This window comes from Zeugodacus cucurbitae, chromosome 6 (genome assembly GCF_028554725.1).
Source record: "Zeugodacus cucurbitae isolate PBARC_wt_2022May chromosome 6, idZeuCucr1.2, whole genome shotgun sequence".
In the NCBI taxonomy this organism is placed as follows: domain Eukaryota; kingdom Metazoa; phylum Arthropoda; class Insecta; order Diptera; family Tephritidae; genus Zeugodacus; species Zeugodacus cucurbitae.
Window position 1 is genome coordinate 49,853,369 of NC_071671.1, and position 11,632 is coordinate 49,865,000.

At 28.2% G+C, this 11,632-nt stretch overlaps 1 protein-coding gene across 6 annotated transcripts in view; it reads left to right on the top strand.

The window, feature by feature from the left end:
• LOC105217390 (protein GDAP2 homolog) overlaps positions 1 to 7,670 on the top strand; it is a 78,397-nt gene extending 70,727 nt beyond the window's left edge. For all 6 annotated transcript variants that reach the window (XM_054233088.1, XM_054233089.1, XM_011192368.3 and 3 more), the window contains 5 exons: positions 5,242 to 5,395; positions 5,465 to 5,604; positions 5,774 to 5,828; positions 5,894 to 6,037; positions 6,745 to 7,670. In XM_054233088.1, coding sequence (XP_054089063.1) covers positions 5,242 to 5,395; positions 5,465 to 5,604; positions 5,774 to 5,828; positions 5,894 to 6,037; positions 6,745 to 6,789 — 538 coding nt within the window. In that variant the 3' untranslated portion in view covers positions 6,790 to 7,670. The remainder of the gene's footprint in view (positions 1 to 5,241; positions 5,396 to 5,464; positions 5,605 to 5,773; positions 5,829 to 5,893; positions 6,038 to 6,744) is intronic.
• Positions 7,671 to 11,632: the final 3,962 nt, after the last annotated feature.

An 11,632-nucleotide genomic window follows, 5' to 3' on the forward strand; every position in this document is an offset into this window, starting at 1 on the left:
TTAACCTTAGGCCAGAAGGATCTTGCGACTAAGCATGTGTTGGTAACTGACCAGCGCCTACCCAGCTCAGCCGAAGCCCATCTGTCAAATAGCAGACCGCAGTAGGACAATGGTGCTCCTACATGCTTCCATGCTTCTAATAGTGAGTCTGTCGTCCCTGACCTTGCAAGCTCATCAGCCTTACAATTCCGCGCGATTCCGCAGTGGCCAGGAACCCAGACTAGACTAATTGAAAACGATGCCACCGATAGTGAGGATAGGCATTCCTTAACCAACCCTGAGCGCATGTTCACTGAACTCAGAGCTAGTATCGCCGCTCTACTATCCGAGTGGATCACCACCTCCCTAAAGGTTATTGCACTTCGAAGCAATATGTCCGTCGCTGCTTTAATAGCAGCTTTCATATATGTGATTACAAATAGAAATGAAGCTATTGCGAACTTGGGTCTATATTTCCCAAGGTCTTTTACCCAAAGTCTGAAGAGAAAATATCTCGAATATTTTTAACATTTTCTATGGCTTCTAAGTAAGAACGGAGCGTGATTTTTATCCTACCAAAGGTTGTCACGTTGTCAGCATTCTTCAAAATAATTGTAAGATGATTTTTGGCGATATAAAAACAATCAAGATAGAATCTTAACAATTCTCAAAAAATAACAAAATCTATATTTATTTCATACCAAACAGACTCAGAATTCTGCAACACCTTCAGGGGTCTTTCCTTTATTTGAATTTGATATTTGTTCCATCTTAGAACTGGACATTTGATATGGAACTTTACATATTGCAAGTAATATGGCAAATATTAATGCTTTCTTCTTAACTTTTTGGTTATTACTTCATTCCTGGATGGTATGATTTGTTTCACTCCGCGCAGAAATGTATGCAACGTTTCGTAAAACATCTCTGTTTGGATTTAAGACTTAAGTGAGGGTCATAATATCTTTCAAAACTTTTTTCGTGTATTAATTCGACTAATTAAGCTATAAAATCATTGTATTACTATTTGAAGGTCTCTACTTGGGCTCTCAATGTCTTTTATGGACCGATTTTTAACCAAACTCGCAAAGTATAAACTGTTGATAAGATTTTCTGACAAGTGAACAATGAATTTATTAAATTTTTTATTGGAATACTTATGAGTACATCATGAGTATATAACTCCCCGATGTGACAGCTTCAAAATAAAAAGTGTGCTATATTTTTCATTTAATTTTTTGTTTATTAATTTTTTTTTTTTTGATTTTTGTTTTGCAATTAAAACAACATTTCTGAAAAGATAATGTCAACAAACAAGCTGCCACAATTTACAGCTCAGAAGTACAACAATTTTTTATCTAAAATATATACATGCATACGTATATATGTACATAGGAAAAATATATGTATGTACATATATAATTTATTTATTTTTCGATGAAGAAGAAAAATTAATTTGGTTAAATATTTCACTTTGTTATACGATGCGAAAAGCTGCAAATTTGAGTTGCACATTTTCAGAGAAAAAAAATTAATACTAAAAAATTAAATTAAAAAATTTAAAAAATCTGAAATTTTCCTCAAAAGCAAATATTATTCTTTACTTAACTTCGTGTGACATTTCTAAAAATGTGTGTCTGTGTTGGTGGTGCCTTTGTTTGATGATTTTCGGTCGGTTGCTGTAAGAGTAGCCAGTTGCTTAATCGCAAGTTTACCGTTAAACGCTTTATTAGCTTAACAGTCATAGATGAAACAAACATGTCACTGGACGTGCATATGGTATTGTATGTATGTGTATGTATGATATAAATGTATATGTTTGTTGTTGTGCCGCTGCTTATCACAAAGCGTTGTACGTGCGATAACGCTACAGCTAGAAGCGTGACTACTACTGCATAACGGTTAAGCACATATACCTATGTATTAACTATGTATCTACATATATATATGTAGGTATGTATGTATTTATATGTGCATTTGCAAAAAAAGTACGCTAAAACAATCAACTGCAGATAGATTTATATAAAAATAATATGTACATATGTATGTGCATGCAGCTCAGCATCCATTCTTATCAAACATCCAATGCGGCACGTTTCTCAAACAAACGCTAATGGCGAATAAATAACGGCACTTTGAAACGCTGCTGACTGCTGGAAGCTGAGCATGACAAGCAGCAGTTTTGAATTTATATTGTTTTCATTTGTTGTTGTTATTGTTTTGATTATACAATACATACATATGTATGTACATATATTTACATTAGTTGAATACAGTGCGCATACACTGTGGGTTGTGGCTTGTGACGTATGTATTATGCGGCAGCGTTTATGAAATTTTAATGCGTACTAAATGTGATGATATCACAAAGTCAAATACATACAAACAAATATGCATAAATATGTGAAATATATATGTATGTATAATAAAGAAAAATTAACTACAAAAAAATATGAAGTTCTTGACGCTGAAATATTTGCAAGTTCTCTTACATATCTACATACAAACATATGAAGATATATCTATTTACTTTTGACATGTGCTGCATAATTGTTCTTTACATACACATATATAGTACATTTACTTATATCACTTTTCACAGCATTTTAAACCTCAGCACTGATTGTGTTTTCATCCAATCAATCAGATGTCACTTAGGTCTGTTGGCATTTTTCAGCAACATACATATAACATTACTCAGTGTGAAAATACCATTTATTATATATTCAGCATTATATACCATCACTTTTACTGCAATTTATACAGATAAATCAGTTGTTAACGCAAACTTAATGCTTTAATCGCCAGTGGTCAAATTTATATGAAAAATCTGTTAAAAACTCCCCCATAACAACTTAGACAGTTTTTTGAATTTCACTATTAAACTAATTAAATAAGTATTTAAATATTGTTTTATATATATATATATACCTCATTTATCTGATATAAAAGTTATTAAATGATTGAAGAAATAAAAGTAATAATTTTGAATAATTGCCAAAGCATCGCTAGAAATTTTTTGGCTAGGTTATGCTACAAAAATTGTCGAATGTTTCAGGCTATAACGTTTCGACGTTAGTTCGAGCATATGGTTCTGTCGTTCCAATGGGAGAACTAATAAAAGTAATAAGTAAACAAAGCACACCAAATTTAAACAGATTTTAAAGGGTTTCTTTGCTATCGATAGTAATAATAGCGAAATTGTCTATAGGGAATTCCTAAGATAAGATCGTATGATTAATAAACTTGAGGCATGAGTAAATACGAAATAAAACATCCAAATTTTTGGTAAAAATCACTCATCTCAGCTTATGTCTAAATTTTTGCCCAAACACAGCAATACCTCAGCCAATGCATTTCAAATATTTAGATTCTTGGACCTTTTTATGTTTCCAAAACCAACAAAACTTTATGAAAAACTGATTTTTTGATGCCATCAAGGTGATAAAACCTCAACTCAACCATATATACCAAAAAATGCTGATCAGAACTGTTCTAAGGATTGAAAGACTCGTTCGGTATAAATGTTATCTCTGAGAGGGGTTTTATCTGGAAGCTATACTATTAAAACTAACCCAATTGTTTGGGTCCAAAATGACTTTTTAAAAACATACATACATAATAGAGCTCTTAAAATTATTCAAATTATCCGGTTTTTAACCGTTCGTATGATTATTAACCGATTATTCCGTATAGTCGTAAATGAGCGGTTAATCGAATAGTCGACAACTTACGACTATCCGGATACTGCAAACCGAATATTATTATTCGGTTAGTCGATTAGTCGAATACCAAGAGCTCTTGGTGCATAATATTTCTTCTAGAAAAAGCTTTTAATTTTCATAATAGTTGGCAACTCTGACCGTAATTTTTTTCAGAATAAAACTTTCTTAGATAACGCTGTTTCCTTAATATCTGGAGGTGTTTAATTTGAATCTGATGCTTTTTGGGTAATTTTTTTTTTTTTGAAAAGATGGTAACTCTGTTTACAATGTACCTTCTTTAAAGTATTATTTTATGTATTATATGTTACAATTAGGTAATTTTCTAATGAAGACAGAAGTTAGGGCTGAAATAACTTTACTATTTCGAGGTTATGTAGTTCAGAATCAAATGATCGATAATAATTTATTATTTTTTTATACAGTTATTTACATGTATATGTAAAAATAGTAAATATGTACCATTTAGGTTTCCATTACTCACCATTTATCGCATGATTGTGCCAAATTTTAACTGATGAAATTTTTGTTTTCCATTTTTCATACAATTTTCATAAATAAATAACTAAGTGAGTAATATATTTGTGTAAATAAGTAATTAACGATTGCTCTACTAACATACAAACATGCAATAGAACTATAACAAAACGATTTTTTTCTAAAAAATATGTATGTATGTATATACATTAAGCTTTTCATTCGTAATTTTCGCCATTTCAGTTTTTCGCTGTGCTAATAAAGATTGTATGTACATATGTTTGTATGTAAAAATAAAAATAATTGAATTAATCTTTTTTTGTGCATTGCCACATTTATTCTAATTACTTCCTAATTTGATTAGTATCAGCTTTCAAATGGTTGTAATACATGGCATTTCAATACAAACTTACCTACATTCAACTCTATGAAGTTTATGAAGTCTAAGATTGATATTTTCTATTTTGTTGTATTTTAGTATGTATGCAAATATATTTCTTATAGTTTACTTTCCCGTTATTTACAATCGCACAGTGTATGCTAATTTTGGCTGCAATAATATTTACATAATTACATATTTATTTGTAGACTTGTTATTATTTACGATGGCATATATTTACAGTTGCCATGAATATTACAAGTAAATATTATTTGAAATAAATTTAAATACACAAGCAGACATATTTACCAATTTATAACTGCCTTAAGTGAGGTAATGTTTGCATTACAATATACTTCTTACATAAAAGTTACGCTCATCAGCAGCAAACAGCGAAAATTAACATTAATTAACGTTCGGGGCTTTTTAAGTGGTCAAGACTGTAGTTTATTTTTTGTGATTTTATAGGCTATACTTTAGGTCGAAAATGTAACATTTAACATAAAAATTTAAGAGCAAATTGCAAAAAGAAATAATAATATACCCCACTTAAGTATTAAATGAAGCCCTGGCAACCCTATCATATAAGTTGAAAGACCGCGAGTATTTCTTTAAATAAATATATTAGTTGTTTGCAAACATTACTAAATTATAAAAATTCTCTCTCTATCTCTCTCTTTACAGATATGAACGCCTCTTACATCGCGCCCAGATTGAAGATCTTACAGAAGTCTCCGGCATTGGTTGCCTGTATCAGAGCGGCGTTGACCGTTTGGGCCGACCAGTTGTCGTGTTTTGCGGCAAATGGTTCCCAGCACACAATATCGATTTGGAGAAAGTAAGTGAAGCACACCATAACATCACAGCCTGTAGATATTTATTTAACGAATCTTTTTTTCTCCCGCAGGCACTTTTGTATTTGATAAAACTTTTGGATCCCATCGTTAAGGGCGATTATGTAATTGCGTACTTCCATACTTTGACTTCAACAAATAACTATCCATCGCTTCACTGGTTGCGTGAAGTATACAGTATATTACCATACAAGTGAGTACAATAAAGGAAATATTTTATAATAAAAAATATTAAAACTTTCTACAAAAAATAATTTAATTTTTTTTTTCAAAATTTTATTTTTTTTGAATATTGAGAAATAAAATATATAAAATTATAACAAATATTTTTACAAATTTTAAAAATTTATTTTCAATTTTAGATACAAGAAAAACCTGAAGGCCTTCTATATTGTGCATCCAACATTCTGGACAAAGGTGTGTTATTAAAATACATAAAACCGTTATTAGCAAATATTTACCCTTTTTTTACTTTTAAATAGATGATGACCTGGTGGTTCACAACATTCATGGCGCCCGCCATTAAAGCCAAGGTACACTCACTTCCCGGTGTCGAGCATTTATACTCCGCCATATCCAAGGATCAATTAGAGATACCCGCATATATCACCGAATACGATATGACGGTAAGTTAGGAAAACGAAATTTTCAAATCTACTGGAAATCAGATTAAAATATTGAACAATAAAAACAACAACAAAATGATTTTCAATTGAGTTTTGTTGTTAAATTTGTGGATCATTATTATAGAGAACTTCGGATCAAAAGTATTTTCCAAAATGATACTAATTTCAATCTTTTAATCCCGAATCAAAACAAAAATTTTGTAAAATTGGTTAAAGATTTCTATATGAAGTAGAACTTTTTACTTAAACGTGGAGCTTCTTGATCCAACACAAATTAGCTTGAAAAACGTCTTTTTGGGTGAAATTGTTATTGTACCGTGGTAACAGTCCTTTGATGGATATCAATCCGAGCCTCTAACGGTACTTAGACCCTGAGGCTTGTGTTTTAATTAATCTGTTTGAGTCTCAGACAACAAAAACGGGTATTTGGGTGTAAAATTTGTTTTTTATTCGCAAGCCAAGAACAGCAACAAAAAATTTTGACTGCAAACCGTTCCTAACCTAACTTTTTTAAATTTCTTAAGAACTTTTAACTTAAAAACATTTTTTTATTACTTTAAACTTATAATGTCTCGGATTTAGTCAAAAACAAGAACAATAAAAACAATAGAGCTTGAAAATTGCTACTAAATTCGTTTGTAACCTCAAATTTTGACTTTTCTTGAACAGACCGTTATTTATCTATATTTTCTCTATAATCTTTCCAGATTAACGGTCTGCATTACTTTACGCCGATGCCGACACCATCATAGATAACAATTGTTACCATCTAGTCGTACATATTACAAGTTCCAGTCTAAAAGCATAGCGACAACAACAACAATATGATGAGAAAACAACAATAAGCGCCTAATACAATACATGCAAAAACAAAAACAAAATGTTAAAAAACTAAAACTGTGACTAACAATCCGTTGAAAAGCTGAATGTTGTACCTACTGACATACAAACACACACACACTCACATGCATACTAACAAATACATACATCAATCAGTGCGTACTAAAACTAGATATACTCGTACATATGTTTTGTCAATGAAATTATGCTGCATATAAGTAAATACAAAATAGACTAATGTTTGGCATATTATATGCTATATATACATACATACATACACACATACTTACTTACATACATATACATATACATACATATATAGTGAGCGATGCTGATTTATAAATATTTGAAACGAGTAATTATTGTAAAGTTATTGCAATTATGAAACGAGAGTATTGTTAATAAAAAAAGCTAAAAAAATTGTTATTCTGTGCGAAAAAAAAATGTTTAGCTAACTAGATTTTCAAAAAAATTATATATATATACATAAAAAACATAAAAAATAATATTATAATAGCAACAAAAAAATATTAATTTAAATTAGTAACTGAAACGTACAGTAGTTATGTAGCACAGCTAGAAAAAAATAATTGATGAGCTGAAAAAAATTGTAGATTTACTTAGATTTGACAACAACAAAGTGAAAAATGTGAAAACAAACAACAAGAAAAACAACAACAAATGTTCTTATGATGAGCATATATAGTTAATTAGAACAATTCGGTCGATTAGGAACGTTTTTCGAAAATTCATGCTGCTAGCAATAAATGCACTTATTTACAACAAAAAAAAACCAAATGAGAAATTGACAAAACAAAACAAAAAAATATATGAAAAACAAATTTATAAATTTACCGACGCATGTACATACTGACATACTGCATATACATATATAATTGACTTGAAATTATTACAACAAAATCATATATTTAAATTGTATTGTATTGTATACCTATTCGCCGTAATTGTTAATGTTATTACAAAGATGATTTTTTTTTATAATTACAGATATATGTATACATATTTGTTATTTAAAACATGTACCGAATTTTTGTATTGAAAATTAAAAATAAAAATAAAAACACAAACAAAAAAATTAAACATAAAATGTGTGTAACAATATTAGCAGCGAATGTATGTATGCATAGACAGCAGCAAAAACAAAATCAATTATATTTTTGCAATTTAAAAATCAAAAAACAAAAAAAATATATTACAAATAAAAAAACAAATATAAAATATGCATACTTATTAACTTGACCAGCGCTGTATAAATATGGCATAACTGTATAAAAACAAATACTTGACTACAAAAATTACAAAAATAACCCAGCAGGCTAACATACATGCAATTATACCGTTAGTAAAACTATTTACTACCCAACAAATATACACACATCCACACACCTACATATGTATGAGTTGTAGTTTTTTTTTTCAATTTCATTTAATTTAGTTTTAATGAAATAATTCTATTCTTAGTGGCATGGTTTTAGTGATTTCAAACAAACAACAAAGCAAAATATTTTTCTTATTTTTGGCAACTGTGAAAAAAAAAATATTATAGTACTCTAACAGCGCGTGTTTTGTGCAAAACAATTGCAATAATTTGAAATAATTTGAAATAATTTATTTTGTTTACAAACACGGCGCATACCATACCATACACTTATACTTATTTTTTATATGCGATGTTTTTATTTTTTGTTCAAATATTTCTAGTACTTTGTTTATTTGTGTGCATTTTACTTAATATTATGTTTATTTACAAGTTATACATTAAATAAAGTAATAACAATAATAAAAAAATCGAACAATAACACTGAGTTTTTATTGTAATTGTTATGTGCAGTGGCGTGGAGACAGTTTGAGGGCTCAGCGAAAGCGATTGCAAATGCAGGTGTTAATGATTCAATATTTTAACCCTTGAATGACCATTTCAAGAACTTTTTAAAAATTAAACTGAAAATAAATTAATATTTAAACTCATATACTAAAACACTAAAACATAAAAACTTCTATTTAACCCGTTAATGCCGGTTTCAAACATATTTAGAAGTATTAATGCCAAAAAAACTGATTATGGAAACAATGCAATTTTTTATTTAATCCAATAAATACTTTTAAAGCTTCATAAAATTAATTTTAAATATTTTCAAAATATATAGAAATGCTCAAGATGCCTTAATCAAAGTAAAAATAAATAAAAACTTTTGGCATCATTCTAACCACTTTCTACCGATTTTTTTTAATTTTGTTTGCAATATATAACTTTATTTAAAAGTAATTTAAAATATTTTTTTTTAATTTTTGTCAATTCATAAAAATTGAATTTGATAATTTTTCGATTTGAATTTCGGCAACTTAAGGGTTAAAGGGTTAAGTTAAATATTGAAAGGTAGCATAATATATGGTATTGAAATTTTTCTTTTAATTTATAATTGTTCTAACACATTTTTAGAAAAATTTTTAGAAAATTCCACACATATTTAGAGAAAACAAAAAGTAAACCAATATTAGACCTCATTTATTATTAAAGACGTATTCAAAAATCCTTTTAACCCTCCAACTGCCGTACTTTCGAAATTACAATAAACTTAAATAGTTTTGAAAAGATTTTCTGATTAAAAATGGTGTTAAAAAAATAAAAATTAATTACTTACAATTTTCAATAAAAATTAACCCATGAATGGCTTTTTCAAATATTTTAAAATAAAATAAAATTTTTAAAATATTTTAGTTAAAATAAAATTTTAAAAATATTTTAGTTAAAAAATATTCACATTTCATATACGCAAATATAAAATCTGTAGGTGTTTAAAGTCTAAGAAATTCCTTTTTTAAATGTCTAATAAACCAATCTAAAATTAAATTTTTAATTTTTTTGTAAAATTTATCAAATCAAAAAAATAAAAAATAATAGCATTAAAGGGTTAAATTAGTCAACACGAAAACTATTAATTACATTTCCTTGAAAAATATAATTTATTTCAATATTTTTAAATATTTTCTACAAGCTGTCAAAAGCATTAAAGGATTAATATGTTCAACAAAAAATAATATGTTCTCGAAGAACTTTCACAAATTCGACCAACACACTTAAATATCGCTGAGGCCCCCAGAAAATAATGCCAAACTGTCTCACAATTTTGAGCTTTCCATAAATATTCTTAAACTAAAATATTTTTTATTCTCTCTTGGAGAAGAAAAATTTATTTTATACTGGTTTTCTCACTTAAAAGCACGTTCAAACAAATATGTATTGCCAAAATATGCTCAGGGATTGATTTAAAGGCTTACAGAAACAGCATATAAACTATACATACAAATATTTCAATACGCATACACACATACATACGCTTTTCGAATCCAATCACAGGTTAAAGCAAAAATACAGGGTACTTCAGTAGCAATAAATACGATGATTAATATATTAGCATGATTTTTTGATGAGCTGCAAATTTTTATAGTAATACCAGATTAGGGTGTGCATTATGTAGAATGAGATGTCAGTTGCAAAATTTTGGCTGTAGTCAAGGCAAATCATAACAAAGGTGCACCCTAATGAGCGATAAATAAATCGATTATAGATGCTTAAAAAGCAGTAAAATACTTTTTTTTGTAATTTTGTATAAATAAAAAATATATATTTTTCTATTAAATTAAAAAAATATTGAAAAACTACTTAATTTTTTTTTAATTGATGAAAATTAAAATTTGAAAAAAAAAACATTTTTTATCGATTTATTTACAAAATAAACACAGTTGTAGCTTTTTATTATTAAAAGCAAAAAATACTATTATTAGAGTTGTCTTTTATTAAAAAAAAAATATATTTGAAATTTTTTTTTCACATTATTTTTACATTTTAACAATATTCATTGAGCAAATTTTTATTTAAATAAAATTTAAAAAATATAATTAAAAAACTTTTAAATAAAACCCCGTTTTCCTAATACTCTGCATATACATACATATTTCTCCCTTATGTACATACTATATATTCCTGTGCTCCACTCTCATTGCCATACAAACTAAGTCAATATGTATTTGCCACCTTAATAAGGATCCGCACATTTGTTAAAAATAAATAAAAAAAAAACAAAAACAACAACAAAAATATGAATATATGAATGTAGTTCCATTTAAAAATTCTCTGAAAGTACCTGCGAACACCAAATGCATTGAAAACATTGCCTAAAGTAAAAACAAAAATTAAATGTAGTTATATATAATATATATATATGTATGTATGTAAGCTGAAATCCTTTATATGCATTGAATAGAACATTTTCCAATTGACTTGCATATAAAATTCTCAACTTTCTACTAACTAAAGCTACGCCAGCCTCTTAGAGTGGTTAAGCAGAAGCTGCGAATTGTTCCTTACTAGTTACTAAATATACATACAGACGCACACGCGTGACTAAATTTGTACATATAAACTATGAACTATAAAACCTTTACTCGAATAATCTATAAGCTTGAGCTTGAAACCTGTCAGATTTACAGTTAGAGAGAGTTCACTGTGCTCGTTCAGATGATATTCGAAGTATTCTAAGTGAACTTGATGAATCAGTACTAATCTTTAGTCATTTTTCTTCAGATTATTATTATAAAATCTCTGAATTGTTTAAAAATAATAATTTCTTTTCTTAAGAATATACATGAATATGCGACAAGAAACCGTTAATTTAGCAAAGCTCATCAATTAGAAAATTTAATATCAAGAGACTTGGACCCTTTTCTCGGGCA